The 20,436-nt window shown below is 48.3% G+C and overlaps 1 protein-coding gene across 7 annotated transcripts in view; it reads left to right on the forward strand.

Moving 5' to 3' along the window:
- The window catches only part of LOC144136741 (beta-1,3-galactosyltransferase 1-like), a 93,636-nt gene that overhangs the window by 68,047 nt on the left and 5,153 nt on the right, over positions 1-20,436 (forward strand). For 2 of the 7 annotated variants that reach the window (XM_077669320.1, XM_077669321.1), the window contains exon 2: positions 19,713-19,810. The exons of 4 other annotated variants lie outside the window; for them this stretch is intronic. Coding sequence is in view for 1 of the 3 variants with exons in the window: in XM_077669317.1 (XP_077525443.1) it covers positions 11,103-11,273 (171 nt within the window). In the remaining 2 variants the exon portion in view is untranslated. Of the gene's footprint in view, positions 1-11,087; positions 11,274-19,712; positions 19,811-20,436 lie in introns of those variants that run through there. One more of the 7 variants, XM_077669317.1, reaches the window with a different exon arrangement.

Raw genomic sequence — 20,436 nt, forward strand, 5'->3', positions numbered from 1 at the left:
CTGCGTCCAGTCTGTCTTTTCTCTCTTTTTTTGTCAAATATGATTTTGTTGTCTAGTTTGCGAGACATCTACACTTTCCGGCGTTCTTTGAAATCGTTAAAGTTAGGCTTCTGCAGTGTGACCTTCTGACCTTTCCGTCATGTCAAACGACCGAATTCTCCGACGGCCTTTCCCCGCTAGCTTTGTCTCCCAAATATCGCATCGAGATCAAACACAAAGTGCATCACCGGTCTCCTCTGTGCTGCGTCTTCGAATCATTGAAGGGAAGCTCTCGCTCGCTCATAAGGGCGCCATATAGAGTTGAGCTGGCCTTCATGCGCCGAGCGCTATTCTGGGCTCCTCGTTAGTCACCATGCTGACGCGCTCAATCAATGTCTCGGGCGGCGCGTCTAGCGGCCCCGGCGCTTCCGCGAAGCCCGTAATACTACTACGTTACCTGTGGCAGTCCGGTGGGCGGAGCCTTTGGTGCATGGCGTTCATTTTCCCCGACTCGCAGGGCGTGGTCCTTTTCTGTTCCGTTTCTGGCTTTTGGGTGATCTGGTCTTCGCGCCGCTACTTTTCTTTTATAGTATTGTTTCCCGGGTGGGCAGTTTGTCATTCAATAAGCGGGCCCTCCCTCGCGATGAGCATGCACGCCCAGCTGGAATTGATATATAGCGGCTCTTATCGGCTTCACTTTGCGGCGGTGTTCGTTTTCAAACTGACGTTTAGTCATGCCGCGCGTTCGACTGCCATGAAGTGCTTGCCCGCAGCGATTGTTCCGGAACAATTAATTGGGCGCAACTCTTCTCGACCGCCTTAATTTGTGGCTTTTGGGAGATTTCGAAAGAATCTCCGAATATACTGCCATGGCGCCATGGCAGTATATGGTGCGTGTCGTCGGAACACTTTAACGCGAAAGCGTTGAAGGTCCCGTTCGGCGTTAAACACGGCGTCGGCTTTGCCGTGACTAGAAAATCCTGATTGGTCCAGAGGATAGTGACGTAGAAAAGCAGTTTCACTGGAAAGCAAAAATCGTAGTCTATAGCTGAATCGAACCGCTGTCCTTTGGGGTCGGAAGCCGAGCACGCCACCTCTACAGCACTGAGGAACGTTCGTTCAGTTGGATAAATGTAGGCCTTGTACGAGCACCCCACATCGCATACTAAGCGAATTGCATTACAGGAACATTTAGTTAATTAGGGCCACTAATTAGCGTCACCAATTAACATGGACGATGATGTGTAAAAGGCGCGTTTACACGAATGCAACAGAAGTCGACTCCAGCCCACTTTTCGAGGGAAAGCGCAAAAACGTCGAGGAAGACAGTAGAGGGCGAGTCACGCCTTTCCTTCTCAAAACCTGCTCTTTCCCTCAAAAAGTGGTCTGGAGTCTACTTCTGTCGTATTCATGTAAACGCATCTACTAAAAAGGTATGTGATGCAACAGGCGTGCAGATGTCTGCGAAAGCGGCTCTATAGGACCCTGTGACGATATCGAACTATATCCTTAAGGTGAAATTAAATGTCTTCCAAGTTTTTCAACTTTTTCTTTTTTTTTGGGGGGGGGGGGAGGGGGGGGGAAGCGGTGCGTCTCATTTCAACACATGGCATTCAGGGGCGCGTATTATTTTACCCAAGCCTGAACAACCTTCACTTTCCATCGATCCGTTCTTCTGCTGCCTTTCAATGTTATATTGAGTTTGGCGTCCGTAATATAGCAACAAACTGGTAAATCATTGAATTCTGCGCATTGTCCTGTCCTGTGGTACGTGCCGTTGTTTCAAGGCGCTGACCGCACTCACTCACGCGCATGCTGACTCCCGTACCTACTCTTATAAGTGCTGCATTATATTGTCCCGCGTTCTTCATTTCTCGCTCCTTTTGTCTCTTGATTGCCACAGACAGGCTGGGGTGCCATTCGCATGATCTTTGCGAAATGCCGATGCGATTCGCACCCTGTGTTTCGCTCGGAAGACACCGGGGGGGCCCTTCCTTTTTGCGCATATGGCTTCTGTTACGCTGCGCACACTGCGTCTGCATTTTCTCTCATTTTACTGCAGCGGCCCCTGGGCAGCCATGTAGCACCCCCCCCGCCCCCCCCCCCCCGTGTTCCACGAACCGCTCGCTTTTGGGCTTTTCGGTCGATCGGCGGACTCCTTGTCGTCGTAATTCTCCAGGTGGCGTTGTTTGGCGACCAGGTTGTTCCGACTTTCCTGATCAATGGCACTCACCGCGACAGCAAACTATCAGCGGGGCCCGGTGCACTTCCTGGCAAACTCATGCACTCACCCCCCCTCCCCCCAGCCCCCCACCCACGTGCACATGCGTGGAGGCAGGCCCCGCGTTTCCATGACTTCATTGATCGCCACCCCCCTATTCGCTGCACGAGACCCGTCTTCCACGTGCCTGTTCCACGGGCGTCACGCACCCTCGTTTCCCGTTATTCCTTCACTGTGTGCGCCCTCGTTGCCTGGTGCGTTCGCCGGGTGTGCGTGTCGTCGTTTGTTGTTCGTTTAAATTGTGGCGTGCCGCGGTGCTTTCCATAAGCCGTCGTCGGCCGTTGTTCGGGCCGATTAGGGCACGCGGCGGCACCCGAAGACAATGCGCTACAAGTGTATAGCGAAGGGATAAACAGAGAAGGCAGATACCGTGCACTTTACCGCTAGCCGTGTTGCGAGGCCTAACGGTGGCGTTGGTTGGTTCCTCCTGGTGGTCCCCTTGGAAGGGAAGTGTGCTGTTGTGGTAGAATTAGCCAATTGAAGTGATGTTTTTCGTCGGGACTGCAACATTGTGCGACCCACCGCAGTAGCTGAATCGCTTTGGCGTTGATCTTGTTTTGATAGAAGCGAAATATATATAGTCACGTTGCCTCCTGGCCACCTCTGGAACCCTCTCCAACTTTCCGCATCTGAAATATACGCTAAAAAAAAGAGCTCTAGTGCACATCGTAAACATCTTGTCTTGACAATAAGCGAACTGTGATTTTCTTTCTTTTAGGTGGGGGGGGGGGGGGAAGCAAAGTGTAACGCCGTCTCGGTTTTAAAAGCAATAAACGTCATAATTGTTTTCCGAATAGCAAGCACAGACTAGTAAATTTTCTCATCGCCATTCAGTGGTAATGGACCTCATAATCCTCGCAGTGGACCTCGTAATGGGCCGCACATTCTCTGCTGCTTTCAGTGTTGCTGCTTAACGAGACCCTTTCAACTATGTTTGCATTTTTTACGTTTCTTTATGCAAACAGGCAATGCGTCAACCTGATTGTCGTATACAAGGTACGCGAACTGTATATCGTATAGCAGAAGTGATGAACTGCACCGATTCTCTCGACGGGACTTGTACCAGACAGCACACAGAAAACGGAGGAGGAGGCAGATGGATACATAGAAAAGCAAAGGCAACGACTTTTAACAAAGGAAATGTTCCATATTTCATTTAAGGCCACCGCGGTGGCTCAGTGGTTATGGCGCTCGGCTGCTGACCCGAAAGACACGGTTTCGATCCCGGCCAACGCGGTCGTATTTCGATGGAAGCGAAATGCTAGAGGCCCGTGTACTGTGCGATGCAGTGCACGTTAAAGAGCCCCAGGTGGTCGAAATTCCTGAAGCCCTTCACTTACTGCGTCCCTCATAGCCTGAGTCGATTTGGCACGTTAAACCGCTATAAACCAAACTAAACCAGTCGACGGGACTTTTGTAAGACATAATAAGAAAACGAGGGAGGGTAGATGGATGCATAGAAAAATAAAGAAAACGTCTTCGAACTAAGGAAATGTTTCATATTCCATTGAACACGGTCTTTCCCATGGCTGTTTTACATTTTTGTTTTGCTCGTGATCGATGAGAATCGCGTTAAGGCTGTAGCGCTGTCAAGTTATTGACTGCGGGGTTTCCGGGATGTTCTTGAACTGACTAGGCGTGCACAGCCCGATTCGACTGTGCGTACAAGTAGGGCTCCGTTTCTGCCAGTCATCGAAGACACAACGCTCCCTTCAAACGCCAAGGGTGAAAGGGAATCCGGCTGTTTAACGAAGCGTGCATGACGGCCTGTTTTTTTTTTTTATTTCTGTGTACTTCCGCGTTAAGAACTACACATGTCTGCATCCTCTTTTTTTTCCTACTCCTATTTCCCCTACTTTTTTTTTTCTTCGGAAAGCTCTCAAATAGCGTGACACTTGCGTCTCCATCGATCTGGGATTTCGCTTCTTCAGTTCGTAGCGCGTATTGCATTGTTTTCACCCCTCTTCCTTGACCTCGCAGTCTGCACTGGTGTCGTCGACATTGAGTCTGCTTTTATGGGCCTTTTTTTTTTCCCCCGCCGGCATGTTGGGTTTGAGAAGCCTGTTGTCTCCTTGACTCTCCAGTGATCGGGTCGTGTGTTCGCTTTCGTTGAGCGTTCCTGCAGCAAGACTTTTTTGTTTGCTAGCTTGTTTGTGCGCATCCGTTCAGTGTTTTGCTTTCATTGCACCTCCTCACCCGCTATACCGTATTGTTCCCTCGCAGTTCGCTTTGAACTTCTTCGAGCGTTCAGAACAACGAGTTGGTCATGGGTGTTGCTTTTTGCTCTGCGTCCAGGTGAGAATCAATGAACACCGGTTTGTTCGAGATGGGCTTGATTTTCTTTTGTTAGTTTTTTGTCGCTTCCAGCTTTCGATTCTAACGCGTGGGATGCGCGTGTTGCGTGTTTGGTTGCTGTCGCATGTTTGGGCGTTCTTTTGTGCGCGCGTGTGTTTCCGCTTTTGGAGAATGAATGTCGCACCTCACAGTGTTGTTTCAAAAACCTACACCTCGCCTGTCGAAAACTTGGTAAAAGAAATTTGCTTGGCAGCATGTGTCATTTGTGCTCATCTTGTGATCACGTTTTTTTTTTTTTTCCCCACTACCATCTCATTGCAGGCCGCCGCATTGCGTGTTTCGTGTGCGTGCGTGTGTGTACACCTACCTGTGTGTATGCCACGAATGCACTTTTTTATGTGTTTTTTTCTTTCCCGTCTACAAAATTACCTGTAGGTGTACTGGTGCCCGTAAATGATTGTAGTCTTGGATATGGGAAAACCACTTGGCGTGCTATGTGGCAAAGTAGTCACAGTAGGAAAATTTGGTTTTTGAAAATTGGTTCCTCAGGTAAGGAAATGGTGCAGTAATTGTCTCACATCTCGGTGGACACCTGAACCGCGCCGTAAGGGGAGGGAGGAAGGTGGAAGGGAAAGAAGAAAGAGGTGCCGTAGTGGAGGGCGGAGTAATTTCGACCACCTGGGGATCTTTAGCCACATTTTATTTTTATGCGAAAAATTGGGCAGTCTGAGGCAAAACCATTTCACAGTATTTTACAAAAAAACGCAGTCTTTTCCACCACAGCTTACCCTTGGAACTCAAGAAATTTGAGAAGTTTAAAACAAAAGCATTTCACCGTATTTTGCACGAAACTCGTTCATTACCACCCTAACTTACTGTCGGGGGGTAATGCAATAGTAGACTCATCTCGAGTTGTTAGAATACTAAAAGAAGGAAATGTTATACTGAAACGAACATTTCAAACTCTAGTAGCCCATAAACACCACTGTCGATTTTCACAATCAAGTGTTTGGGCGCATGATATAGCCGTAGTTGCTTATCTGCCATAAAACCGAAAACGCACATTTTTAAATATGGAAGCCACGAAAGAGCTTAATTTCTTAGCAGCTCAGCATGCAGCCACAAATTGAACTGTGGGCTGTGTGGTTCAAGTTGCAGACCGCGCCACCTAGCAATGAGAAATTTCAGCATTGTTCGCTTGTTTGTTCCGAACACTTGTCGAGCGCCTCTACGTTATCGCTGTGGTCGTTATCATCTCGCAATATGCGGCGTCCACTGCGCCCTTGCACTATCATCGTCAAATGAAACGCGAACTTGAGCATTGAAACGCAAACTGCAAAACTGTAGGATATTACACTAGCAAGACAGAATACTAGAGCGATTGATTTTCGCATCAAAGGTTAAAAGCCGCTCTGTGTAAGCGTTCATAGGGCATTCCTGTGTTTCCTCTTCAGCCGCTATTAATATTTATTGTGCTCGCGTTTCTTAGGGCACTGATGGTACGCTACATCATCAGGTTCGGGAACTAAAATTAATCCTTGCTTGGAAAGCGCAGCGTCACCTTCTCACCAATTTGCGGTCCGCAGACGACTTGTCAAGCGCCATTCCAGAAAGCGTATATGCACACCTACTCGCTTAAATCCACTGAAGTAGGTCGCAATGCAGCTGGCCTTTCTTTTTGCCAGGGGAGCCCCGTATTTTGCGGGAATTGCTTCAGCGACATTTTTCCCATCATACGAGCAGCCTGGCCACTGTATAGCTGTCCACATCGTAGACCTTCCTGTTGCCGCTCTCTCTCTCTCCTTACTCTCTGATGTTCTTTATTAAAATGTAGGACTAGCGAATAAGACAAGGACAGGAGACATAGTTGGAAGTCCGCTCATTTGGTGTCGATTTCGTTCCAGTGTCACCTTGTAATGAAATGAACCAATTCTAGAACACAAGAACGTTATTCTTTATCGTGCCCGCCTTCCTTTCTGTGGACTCTTGCTGGGACTGGGTTAGCGACATCGGCGTCTCCGGGTTGGTGTCATGTCTAAGGAAACGAAGATGCAACGTCGCGATGGCAGGTCCCCCTACGTTGTTCCTATGTTCGAACGACACGTGACGTAGAGCAGGGGACGGGTTTGTTTACGAGCCGCGCGAGCGGCGGCTCTTCGGAGGTGACATGGCAAGAGGCTGCGGCTGCTGGTCGCCTTCTTTCCGTGGCTGGGAAGACGTCCCCAGCGTCGCCGGCGTGGCCACGGCGCGAAGTAAAGAGTACAGAGAAGCTCGAATGCTCGGCGCAAACAATGGTCTTGTGCGAGCGGCGCACACTGCTCAGTTTCTCTTTCTGGTCGAGATCGCGCAGACAGCCTTAACACCCGCGACGAGACGTAGGCTGTGTGCGTACTTTTGCTTCGTGGGAAACACTTTGGGCCAGACATCCGTTGATATTGCCGCCCGAGCACAACGGCAGAAAATTCTGCCGTGGGGCCAAAGTTGTTGTTGTTTGTTAGCCTATCAAAAGATGGCACATACCCACGCTGGGGGATCGGCCCAAGAATCGGGTGGCTATTCACAAAGTTCAACACCTTCTTCTTCTTCTTCTTCTTCTTCTTCTTCTTCTTCTTCTTCTTCTTCTTCTTCTTCTTCTTCTTCTTCTTCTTCTTCTTCTTCTTCTTCTTCTTCTTCTTCGTTCTACTTCTTCTACTTCTTCTACTTCTTCTTCTTCTTCTTCTCTCCTCCTCCTCCTCCTCCTCCTCATCCTCCTCCTCCCTCCTCCTCCTCCTCCCTCCTCCTCCCTGCTCACTGCAAGCTCTAGCTGTTCTCAGCTTTGATTTCGGTATTTGCTCCTGTTAAACGCATGATGGCCGTCCTGGCGGCTTCATGTGAATTTTTTATTTTATACCCTCTCTCTTTTCTCCGATGGATTTTGGATTTTTTGCTTTGTTGCTTTGTTTCTTAACTCTGCTGCCCTGCCGGTCCCGCACAGTGCTGAAATGCCCTGGTCCCTAGTCTCTATCGTTATCTTGATCTGCCGAGTGCAGCTCTGTTGCCTTGCACTGGTGCGTAGTGGTAAAGGCATCACGCGAGCGTGTAGATTGTGTAAGTGGCTACATGCCGGCGATTAGCCTTCATTCTGTTTAAGCTCGCCTAAATGAAGAGAGGAGCAATTTCACTTCCTCCCCTCCTTTCCTTTTTACTTCGCTTTTGTTTTGCGTGAGGTGGGTTGCCTGGTTTGGAAGCAGCCTCTCGGCGTCGTTATCTTTCTTCGATAACGGCTCGGTGTGCCTTTTAGTAGGATGGACTTGGAATGGCTGCCGTGGTCTCGTGGTGACTTGGGCAGTGCCCGGCAGCGGGCTGAATACATTGGACATGCTGCCTCGTCTCGCTGCGTTATCAAGCCCAGTTTGTCAACGTCGAGGCGAACTCCCTTTCTGTTTTTATCGCTTTGTGAAGTGCGGCTCTCCTTTCACCGTTCGGGGCTAATGGATGCGGTTACGTTTCGATTATTTACGCTTTTTACGTGTAATACCGCTGGATGTGCAGCTTTTGCCTTTTTCTTTTTCTTTTTTGCACTGCGCTTGAAATTCACAGTGACGGCAGGCGTTGCTGTCGCTCGCCAATCGCGAAAATGCCAGTGTTCGTCCTTCGGTCCTCGCCTGCAGAGAAATTGTTTTATTTTGTGTTTCGGCGAGCGCTTAAAACAAATACTTCAATTCACTGGGAACAGCACACCTTTGTAGTGCTTCTGTTTTTCTTTAGCTTCATTTTTCTTAAGGACCTCGCGTTCCTCCAAGCGTCCGCTGCTCTCATCTAAATGTGCTACATTTCTCTTATGTCTGACCGATTGTCGTACATATACAGCCGTCATTGCTTTTTTTTTAAGTGCATCGCGCGCTCGTTTTTTAAGAATACATCAAGTGTATACATCTTTTCTTTTCCCCACACAGGCCGCCGCGGTGGCTCAGTGGTCGAAACCCCAGGTGGTCGAAATTTCCGGAGCCCTTCACTACGGCGTCCCTCATCGCCTGAGTCGCTCTGGGACGTTGAACCCCAATAAATCGTCAATCAAGTGCTGCCAATATTTGCATCTTCTGAAAAGATTGCTGTCTAATCAAAGCGCACCGTTCTTTGTATTTTGGAAGAGGGATTTTCTTTTCCTGACAGAAGTGAGCGTGGCAGGGGGAGGAAGGGGGGGGGGGGGCAATGCTGCTGAGGCACGCGAAGAAATCCAAAGGCCTTTCTTGATCTCAACTAGGCCAAGATGTCAGCACTGTTCTCATACGAATTGCGGCAGGGCATTCCATCGCGATGGGAGGATTTCGAGAGTGAATAGAGCGAACGCTTTGCACGTTCCACTCGACAATTGGAGCTTCGGAGGCTAACGTCGTTAATCAACGGCATAAAAGCTTTTCGCGTGTGTCGGCACGTGCTTTAATTGAAGCTCCAGACAGGCCACCCGTTAAGTGCGTCCTCTTTCCGGGGACACGCTGCACCTGCTTTCCGGAAGTTGAATAAAAAAGAAAGGAACACAGATCTAGCGGCGCAGTTCAAAAAATAAATGTTTTTAAAGAAAGCAGTTAAAAGGTCTCGCAAAATGGCGAAAGCGAAAAAGCGAAAGTTTCAAGAGCTCATCAAGCGTTTGAGTCACGAACGAAGGGAGGAAGATTCCAATAAAGGTGATGACGCGCGGGAATTTTTCATTGCTGGCTGGACCCAAAAGGCGGCCCCGCCTTCCAAAATAGCCGCCGGCCAGTGATCGCCCAAATCTCGAGCGGCTGTGGGCAGTGTCGAAGTCTCCTGTCAGGTCGGGAGGGCAGTAAAGAGGAAATGAGAAGGAAATGGAGGACGAGGGTGCTGGAAAGCTTTATTACAGGAAGGGCTGATAGATTGAGCAGTCTTCATACTAGGCTGATGACTAAGGGCTTCTCTTACGGCGCTGTGTTTAAAAGCGTCGTTGTAACAGCGGCCGTCGAGATCGGGCCTTTTTCATCACTGAAGCCGGGCCTGCCGGTGCCCGCAACCTTAGGAGTTAGTTTAAAAAAAGAAAACTCTTTAGACACCTTGGACGGCGTCTAAGACTTTCTAGGTTCGCTAGTGATTACTGTTACGGGGTCCGGCATCCAAAAATAGGGAGATAAATCGTTTTGTAGACGATCGCGGTAAAGTGAAGTTTGGTCACAGTCTTGCACTCTGCACTTACGTTACTGGAGTGAGGGTTACGTATGGGACGATAAATGACTTTGTCGTATTAAATTTTTATGCTTCCGCCGAGTGAACCGCTATGTCTCGTAACGCCGCGCTTCTGATCGCTCTTGATCTTCAGTATAATCGCTGGTATAGTTTAGTTTGCCGGGAAGCGAGGCTATAGGCGGCTATTAGAAGCTGTAGGGTATGTAGAGCACGCGTTTGAAAACATTCTATTGAACGCCAAATGAACAGCAGCTGCAGGCAATTCACTGGATTTCATTTTTTTTTGTCCAAAATCGAAACCACACCGGAAACTGCAGCTCCAATGCATTTATTAACGTTAGCGTATGACAGCACACCGTTTGAAGCGCTGATCGCGCTGTAGAGCTGTTCTTTTTTTTCCTGAAAGTGTTACTGAACGCCGTACTTTGTTGCAACGCCCTCCATAATTTAAGGGAATGTATGCAGTGAAGTATCGCACATCACCACCGACGTCGTGCTCTGGAGTAGATTGCCTGCATCCCGACTGAAAGCCACCGGCGGTCTATGCGGCATTTCTTTCATGGTGCAGTTTTTACATCTTGGATACTCTTTTTCGAGCAAGTACTGTTTCCTACCTGAAGCGGCTGCGTTCCATTCTGAATGAGAGGGAACCCTTTCTAGTTGGTGCTGTATAACGTACGAAAATGTGCTAATCGTAACTGTCTCCACTGTTTGCAGATAAAAGTTCGTTGAGGTGCATCTTGGTGCCTTGCTGTGTCTTGCTAGTGAGGGTCATCGTGCGCTTTCATTGGTCCGCGTGGTTCTTAGCATCAAACATATCGACAAAACGGATATTCGAAGACTGCCTTCAGTCGCCGCTGGCTGCCTTTCAGGGAGCTGGACGGACCCCTCAGTTTCCGAAAGGAGGAGGAGGTCCGCTCGAAGTAAAAGCAAGGGGTCGATAATCTTTGTGGTGGGCGCAGCCCTCACGAGGTTCGGCGTCGGGTGCGGGACGAGGGAGGTGCAGGAGAGGGTAATGTAGAGCTCGACGGGGCAGGCAGGTGCAGCACGGGCGAAGTCGGGCCGTCAAAGCCGCGACGATCAATGGGCCGCCCCCTTTGGCCGCCGCCGCCGCCGACCTGTTGTTGTCGAGGCACCGTTCGCGTGCTGCTGAGCTCTTTCCTTTCCACTGCCGCGGACCTGGGTAGTGTGTAGGCGAGCTGTGCCAGCCTCTGGGTGCACTGAGTTCTCGCTGTGGCGTGATGCGACGCGCTGGATTAGGCCGGTGCTCGCGTATGGCTTGAAAGCGTATCTGCGGAACCTCGGCTCACGTCGTCGGCCTCTTGGGCTACCAGAGACGCGAGGCATGCGAGGGGGCGTGGCGAAGACGATGTCGCCGAGGCGCCCGTCGCCGCCGCTGAGGTTCTCGTTACTGAGGCGGCTGGCGTCGTCCCTTGTGTTCGGTGGTGTCCCGTGTCGGATGCTTCGCCGCCGCCGTCGTTGTACTCCCCGCCGCGAACGCCCCCTTGAGTCTCACTTCTGGACGTTGTGTCACGCCGGCGTGAGTAGCTGGATTGTGTCTGCGCTTTCGTCCTTCTTTCTTTTTGCTTGCTTGTTTGTTTGTTCGCGTGTGCTGTTGCTTGTTTTTGCGGAAAGCGAGCATCCTCCATAAGGCATTGCGTGTTCGGAGTGTCACATCGTAGACACTGTAACTTTCGGGTGGTTTGCGGAATCCGGATACCGCCGCGTAAGCAGCTAGCAGCGCGCCGAAATAATGTATAGAAAGGATATGCCTGGTGAGTGGATATTCGGAACGCTTTGGGAACGGCTTGCGGTATCTGGGGGAGGGGAGCGATTACAAGTTTTGTGCCGATTTTGTTGGCTTACGAAAGAACAGCAGCAGCAAAAAGCAGGTACCGAAGAAGCGAATGCCATACGGCGTCAATAGCCTTCGACTCGCAATCTGTTTTTTTTTTGTTGCCGGAAGCTGCATACACAGGTTTTAAACGGCACATTGAAGGTATAAGGCCCCAGAACCCCAGTACGTTGGCCGATCGTCCAACGTTGTATATATTGCCAGGTAACGGCTTTGATTAAAAGCTGTAAAGAAGTTGCTTTCTACAAAAACTTGAGGCATTGGTGTCTGCTGTTGCTTTCTCTTGGCGATCGCTCATTGGTGTTTGTACATATATATTGGATTGCACATATATTGGATATACATTGTACATCTATTGGAAGAAAGTGGACGCAGCACGCGCTTATCTCGTCCCGTTCCTTCCCTTGAGTCTTCTTTTCACCGTTCTGTTGTCTGCCATGAATCTATACAAACTCGGCCAACAGAAAGCTCGTTTTCTGCTAGCCCTTCGTGAGCTTCATTTGTTCATAAGAAAAAAGCGCCATATGAAGCATGCTTTATGGGATGTCACGCTATATTTTTTTCGTTACTACGTTAGCTTCCTATTACTTCCAGCGGGACTAGTCAGGTTGCTTCATGCGAATAATAAGTGCGGTAGTAAAATTTCACGAAGCGTTTCCAAAGAGAAATTTCTGTGAATGAATTTTAGTTTGTTAGTTATATTGATTTTAATGGCGCAAAAGCAACTGAGGCTATGATGTTCTGAACGAATGACGTCTCTTTGGAGATTGGTGAGGACCAGGCTGAAGATGCTATAATTCGCGCCAAATTACTATGAAGAAACTATGTGCTCTCTAATATGCGATGCAGTAGTATAGTTTCCCTTGTTTTTATTTTTTTCGATTCACAGCAAGCATGACGCTGTTTGTAGGACTTTTTTTCCTCTCGTTCGCTGCACCCCTACCCTCTCTTCGAACGTCTTTTTTTTCTACTTTCTCTAAGGCCTGAGACGTGACCTAAAAACAAAAGAGCTGCCTCCGCGTCTGAGATGGTTTTACAAGAACGCTGGTTGCTTTTATTTATTTATTCAGCATACCCCTATAGGCCCTCCTTCGATGATATTACATGGGGGGGGGGGGGGGGGGGGGGTCAGTGTAAAAACATGCCAAAGAACAGCATTAACGCGCAAAGGGTCAATAAACAGGCTAAATATAACATAGAAAAAATAATTAAGCAACAGAGAATAAATAAAATGCAGGCGATAAAAACAGTATAATACAAATTATTGGTTTTAAAGAAAAAGATTAGGCATAACGGAGATGTAAAGTACTACAGTGTACATATAAGCACGAAAAGAAACAGAAGTAATCACAAAAGTACAGCAAATGAAAAAAGAAAACATTCAAAACTTTCGAACACTACAAACATTTCAAACGCCAACGTCGCTGCGGATGAGAGCAAGAAATGTGGAGGCGTTAGTTTCAATGGCTCTGTGCGCTGGTAAACTGTTCCACTCAATGATGGTGCGTGGTATGAATGACTTCGCAGATGCAGATGAATGACACGAGATGCGTTTAACTTTGTGCGGATGGTCGAGCCGTGGAAAGAAGGCTGATGGTGATTGAAAAAATCGTGGTGAAGCGAAGGATGATGATACAGTTTGTGGAAAAGTGCTAGTCGTGATAGTTTACGCGGTAAGATAAGTCTTCTATTCGGTGCGATTCTTTAAGGCAGTGACGCTGGTAGTATGTGAGTAGTCTGAAAAAATAAAACGCGCAGCACGGTTCCGCAAGGACTCAATGTTAGCTATGAGATAGGCTTGATCAGGATCCCAGATGGCTGACGCATATTCAATCTTCGGACGAATGAGTGTGGTGAACGCGAGTTTTTTTTCAGGTGCGGGGGTTAAAAAGGGCTGCGACACTTAAAATTTTGTACAGGAGCCGTTGATGCCGACGTCCCTGGATAAACATTAAAGAAGAAATAAAACAAGAAGGTATCGTGGGACATTATTTTCCCCACCTCCAAGCTGCAGCCTCGCGAAAGAGAAAGAAAAAAAAAAGGGGGGGGGGGGGGGAATCACGGTCAAAGTAAACTTTGTATACGTGTTCGTAATTAAACATTTATTTTCCACATCTGCACTTACATACGTTGTCTGCAGAGCAAAGCAGACTCTCTCGTCTCGGGCTGTTGGCCTTGTCTCCTTTGGAGACTGAAAGAGATGCCGACCGGAAAACGGCAGGGCGGGCGAATTTCGAAGGCGTAAACAAACAGGAGCTGTTTGGAGCCGGCGTGGCGCGCAATCGCTGCAGATTACGCGCGCGCCCGGGCGCGTCTGACGCCCCCGTCTCCATTTGCCGCCCTCTCGGCTCCGAATCTGTTTCCCTCTGTGTGAGTGGGGTGCTCGGGCTGTCTCGGCGTTGCGTCCGCGGCGTCAGGCGCTGTCCGTCATCATTCGGGAGACGCGACGGGCGCTATTTTGAGCGACTGCTCGCGACGCGCCTGTCAGAGAGCGCCGCGACGTGGCGTCTTTTTTTTTACGGCTGAAGTGGTATACTTCAAGAAAATTTGACGCATAGCATAACTGCTACTAACCCGGAAGTATACGCATATTGCCTTCGCGTCAAGACAAAAATGGAATAGGAGGTGCCTAGCCTGTCTGCCTAGCCTGTGCCTAGCCTGTGTCGGGTATAGCGTGCGTTTTATAGAGCAGGCAATCTGGACATTTGCTCAGTTCACGTTTTTTTTTTTGTGCGTGCCACGGCGTAATTTTAGGGAAATGAAAGGTGCTCACTATGTGCCGAGAGTGGAAGTGTATATCTCAGTTCTGGACCTGCTGCGCTGGCTTAGCGCCATGTGGCGTTCGGCTGCCGAGTTCAGCGACACGGTGCCGAATTCCGGCCGCGGCGGCCGCATTTCGACGTCTTGCGCGGTGTCAGTGCGCGTTAACGGAACCCCAGGATGTCTGGTCGAAATTAATCCGGGGCCCTCCACTACGATGTCTCTCATATGCCATGTGTCGCTTGCCGACGTTCAATCCCTCACTCCAATGCCGGGCGCAGGCCTGGTTTGTTCTGATTATAGAATAGGCATTAACATCACCCCCTCCAATAATAATAATAATAATAATAATAATAATAATAATAATAATAATAATAATAATAATTAAAGACCTAACTGCGTGAATTCCTGATCGCTGTAACTCCACGCGTACCGGGACATGTACAGGATTGGATCGCAATGTAGACAGTATACAATGTTCCATATGTATGAATTGTTGCTCTTATGAATTGTTGAGGAAAACCAGTAAAAAATGCGAAGGGCAAGAAGAGGAACGCACAGAACGAAGACTCGTTTCCTCGTCCTTTTTTTTACTAGTTTTCCTCAAAATATGCACTAACTGACCCAAATTTTGACTCCTATGATTTAATTGCCCGAATTCTGGTGCTGTTGTCATGGTTCTCTCACTTTCCCCCCTCTCTCTCTTTCTCTCTCTCTCTCTCTCTCTCTCTCTCTATATATATATATATATATATATATATATATATATATATACTATATATATATATATATATATATATATATATATATATATATTATATATATATATATATATATTGTGTGTGTGTGTGTGTGTGTGTGTGTGTGTGTGTGTGTGTGTGTGTGTGTGTGTGTGTGTGTGTGTGTGTGTGTGTGTGTGTTTTAACGTTATTACCCTCTGTTTCGATATCTTTGGTACTGTATATGGAGCTTCACACGTAGGCCGAGGAAGCTGTAGGGGCGCATTCTTCGTTCGTATCATTTAATTGTTATCATGCGGAAATTGCGTTCTTTATATATATATATATATATATATATATATATATATATATATATATATATATATATATATATATATATCTATCTGCCGGGCCTTCTGTACGTCTCTCACGTCAGGACAAGGGCACATGCTAACCTATAAAAGGGCTCAGCCGTTTGGTTCTTAAGACGGCGCGAGCAGGGAAAAAAAAGTCAACATCAGCCTGGTTTAGAGCTTCGCATTGAGTGGGTTTTAATCTCGTAAAGAATGAATGGATGATGGCGCGACTGCGCATGTTTTTTATCTCGACGTCTCGGCGCCACGTCCTTAACTCACGCTCTGGCCCGAATGGAGCGCGCATTTTTACGCTGCACTCTCTGTCTTCTCGCCCGACTTTTTACCCCCTTCCGTTCCGTCTCGGGAAATTTCTCTTCCTCAAGGGCTCCGCTTCTTTTTTCCCGAACCCACTTTTCCCAAAAAGCGCCTCGCGAGTTTTATACCGCGAGGCCATCGAGACGAGTGGCGCCACCCGTGGCAGGGACGAGCGCTTCGCTCGAAAATAAATGAGCGCGCCACATTGCCTCGCTGTATATATGTCCTCTTTTCTTCCTCCATCTCTTTTTGTGTTACGTACGGCGCGCTACTTATAATCGCGTGCAGCAGGTCGCCATCTGCGCCCGCTGTACCGATCCTGTCGGCGAATCAGAAACGTATAGGGGATCGCTTGCAACATCTAGAACTTGCTGAACTCACTGAGGCCGCTTTTATTCTTTGCAGCCAGCAGCTGGGCTCAGCGCCAGTGTTCTGCCTGTGCCTGTGTAATGGCGGAGGCATATACAGAAGAAGAAAAAAACGCATGTGTACTGGCATTTTGTTTCACGTTGAAGAAACCGGGGTGGTCGAAATTAATCAGGGAACCTCCATTACGGCGTCTTTCATGAAGGAGAGAGGGATCAGGTAATGGGGATCCACGGAAGTTAACCGCCTTCGGATTCAGTTTGAAGCGCCTTCTTCTTCATTAGTCTTCTTCTTCATTTTCATTAGTGCGTGCGGCGTCATTTCGCAAGCTTAACTGCTTCTCTGGAAGAAAGTACTCGAAATGTGCGAAAAACATCCATTTTTCCAAATGTAAGAAGACCGCTATTAACGACCGCGCTTTGCGGCTCTGTGTCTTCAGTTCGAATCTTTTGCTTGCAGCTGTTCATATACTAAAAGGGTAGATCCAGTCGGACTTTGCGTTTCTGCGAAGTATTCTACTAGTCCTGTAAAAATGTTCTTATCGAAACGGCAAAAGTCCCTAAATCTTCTGAATGACTTGGCTGGAATTGCTGGCGTAGCTTTTATGGTTTTGGTCTGCTGGTCTAACTGCGGGAGTTTAGTTACGGATGTAGTCGCTATGTTTGAACTGAATTCTGTTTTTGCGGATTACACGTGATGACGTTATAAACAGGCCCTGTTTCAAGGACACCATGGAAGAAAGGGCGCAACCGAGCCAGATAGACCACAAATTGCAGGAAGTACTCTCAAAGCAGGCGAGTTTTTTTTTTTTTTTCTCGGCCGAATTGTGTGCAGCGCGTTCACTGATGCTTGGATGATAAAAAAAGTGGGTTGTCCGGTGCTTTTCGTCTGCGCTCAGCTCCGCTCGTCTGCATCTGTGCACGGAACTCGCAGCTTGGTGCGATTTGTTTTTAGTGGGGTAGATGATCTGAAACCCCCATGGGCCAAAATGCGTCGATCGTCGGGTGGACGGAATTGACGGATTGGGTGGACGGAATTGACGTCACCATACCGGAACGTTCGCATTAGCTGGAGAGAAGTGACGTCACCAGACGAAAGCATTCCTATTGGCTGGAGAGAAGTGACGTCACCAGGCGAAAGCATTCCTATTGGCTGGAGGGATCTTATGTCACCATACCGGAAGTGACGGCACATCCCGTAAAGGCATCAACAGCTACTAATGCTGTTGCGTTGCCAACACATAATGGAATTAGGTGTCCCTATGACTTTGTTTTTCCTTTCTGTTTAAGCTTTCTGTTTAAGGTTTAAGCTTTCATCCATGATCTGCCGCTCCGTGTCGCCTGCAAAGGTTTCCACCAAAATTCGGACACGGCGACATACATGACGACGCGTTGCACACATCTAGTGGAATGCGTTAGCAAAGCTGCGCTCTTTCCTAACAAAGATCTGCGCTTTCACATTTTTGTGGGCTCGTTTATTAAGTTATTTCATTTTCAGAAACTTTCGCGTGCGACAGATGGCGTGACGAGTGTGGGACTGGACCCCATAGTGCTGAAGGCGCCTGCTTCGGAACAGGCTGTGGGTCTCTAGACTAGTGGCGAATCTTTTATCGACATTTGATCGTTAATGATGATCGCGCGCCGTCATTTAAAGCCCTGAGTGGCGCCTTTTCTTCCATGCATCTTTCCTTTTGGAAGAGTTCGGTACCATTAGGGACTCCGGGGGCCTTTAATACCCCTCCATCTGGGCTTAGTCGCTGCTGCTTTCGGACGGCGCGGGTAACGCTTTGATAAACGCCAAAGGCTTGCCAGATAAGCCGTGCTATGCATAAAGCTAAAACTTGCTTCGGTTCAGTGCGCTGAAAGAGAGGGGAGGGAGTGAAAAAAAGTTAACGCGGGAAAACGAATGCTCGTGGTAATTACGAGCGACTACGCGCTGAAGGGTCTGCTGCGTAATAAACGTTAAGCGGCGTACATTTCCGCAGTTTTTTCTTCTCCCGTCGGGCTTATGGGCTTACGGGGTGTCCTTATGCAGGAAGATATGGAATGAGCGCGAGGTAAGAAGGAAAGAAAGAGAGAAAGAAACGACAGCTCGGAAACAGCCTCATGGGAAAGCGCTCATCTAGTGATCCCACACAGGGTATTATTTTGTTTCCCTGTGTTACTGCGGCCGTCTTTCCGTCTGCTTCGTTTACGGACGTCACCTGCGCACAGTAGCGTGCAGTTGTGAGGGGAGCTCAGATCATAGGCGTAATCCCCGTGACGTATTTGCGGTAGGCCTTTCTCTATTTTTTTTTCATCTCTCTCTCTCTCTCTCTCTCTCTCTTTCTCTAGGTACTTTTTGCCCTTTTCTTTAACGAATGTTGTTATGCTCCGATTCACCCGCAAGTACTGAGCGGTACTTTCGAAGCTACGGCACGAGACGCGGCCTGACGAAATGCTGGGCAAAATATCGTTCGATTTGGGCTGCGCTTTCATTGCTTAGTGCACTCAAGCTGCTTTGATGGGTTTCTATAACTTCCGCGCGTCACCGATGGCTGCTTCTTATTTGGTCTCATATTTATGCCAATATAGCTGCTGTATATTATGGCTCACTTATGTGACCTTTTCTCATGTTTTTCGGAACCCTGGGAGAGGTATCTTAAATGTTTTGTTCCGCGCATATAATTTCTTATTTTTATGTTTCGTTGCATGTTCCCACTTGCTTGTAATTTGCAATTTGTTTCAGTGTTCAAGGTATCGCCTTTTGATCAGTGGGACAACGGGTCCCGTGTGCGGAAGACTATGCACACTGTCAACACCGACGCATGCCCAAATTCGAAAATAACAGTTGCCGTCGTGTGCATTGCACAAATGCGTTCACCTGCACTATGGTAATTCGCAGCACGCTTTTCAAATTTAGTGCACGTGTGGGGGTCATGAAAATGCTGTATGCATAATCGATAGCTCCAGCATACGTTAGGACGAATGACAGGTTCCGTTTCGTGTTTCGGTAATGCGTTTGTTGAAAGAACTCGTTGCGTGTATTGCCCGTGGCATTTTGATGTGCCCGCGGAACGTAACGAGAAAGGTAATGGTCTTAGCGTTGAGGCTATACAGTACTCTTCCACTGATCCGCTGCGCGCGCGAATTATGCGTCCTGGGAAAGGAGGAAGCGGACACCCGTTCACCGCTTCCGCACCACCGTTCCGTTGAAGTGTCTGAATGTCTTTCCTGGAGAGCGCTATTTGTCGCTTTCGCACAGTCGGCGTTGTCTGCAGACTGCTGCCTAAATTTAGGAGCCACCGTAAATAATATTGTGACGCGAGCTAGTCTTGTTTTCCCTGCGTTTTTTTTTTGTTTTTTGCGTTTTGACGCCGGACGTTTCCTGAACGCTGCAGCTGCTATATTCGTGAGCCTGAAGCACGGTGGCAGGAGTTGCACGTGCGCGTATGACGTTTGCTGTCAGATTTATTTTCGCTTTATTTCTTCCGTTATTTACCAGCTCTCCTTCTTTAGTCCTTCCCACTTTTCCTTCATTCTTTCTTTACTTCTTTCGTTTCTCTATGTTGTCTAACCACTTATTCGTTCTTCGTTTTTTTCGGTTCTTCTTTCTTCCTTTCTCTTTAGACTTCAACCGCACCTTCTATGAGCTGTAGAAAGAAGGATGCAGTTTGAGACGAGCTGCGTGCCGTGGTAGTTGCTTCGAGCGCTTTGCCGCGAACACGGTGAGTATAGTTCTGAAAATCTAGACGCTGTTCGCTGATCATACACTTCGTGCTTAGAAAATGTTCTTTTTTTTTTGCTATTCGGTGCTGCTTACTCTCCACTCTTCGCACATGGCACACGACGGAACGTTGACCTCTCAGCGAAACATCATCTGTAGACCGAGTTTACTATTTTGGGCTCGGCAACGCTCTATGTAGTCCCTTTCTGCTGGTTACGGCAAAGCCGGCAGTTTTCCTTAAAGCTGACGAAATTAACTTTGACATGACGTGTTGGCCCGAATAATTCTCGCTGTTGCATTCGTCCACAGCGCATGCATGGTGCTCGGCTTATCCGGAGTGAAATGCTTGGGAAATGGGTCTTTGACCCCTCCTTGAGTAAAAGAAAAACCTTGTGTCATGGCGCTATTTGGCCACTGATGCACTTGCGCCATTAAGATTCATCACCGTCGTCACATGCATGCATGGATGGTAGTCAAGTGGCGTAGCCAACATGTTCGCCTCGAATCGTGCGCAGCCGAAACGCCGGCGTCTCTGAACGCGGTCTGGCTGGCCGTCAGAACCGAACCCTCGGCTCTTCACTTTCGCTCTGTATTTGGTTGGCTTTCAGGGCTTCCTGGTGGCTCTAG

Source organism: Amblyomma americanum, chromosome 6 (assembly GCF_052857255.1).
Source record: "Amblyomma americanum isolate KBUSLIRL-KWMA chromosome 6, ASM5285725v1, whole genome shotgun sequence".
NCBI classification, from domain to species: Eukaryota; Metazoa; Arthropoda; class Arachnida; order Ixodida; family Ixodidae; genus Amblyomma; species Amblyomma americanum.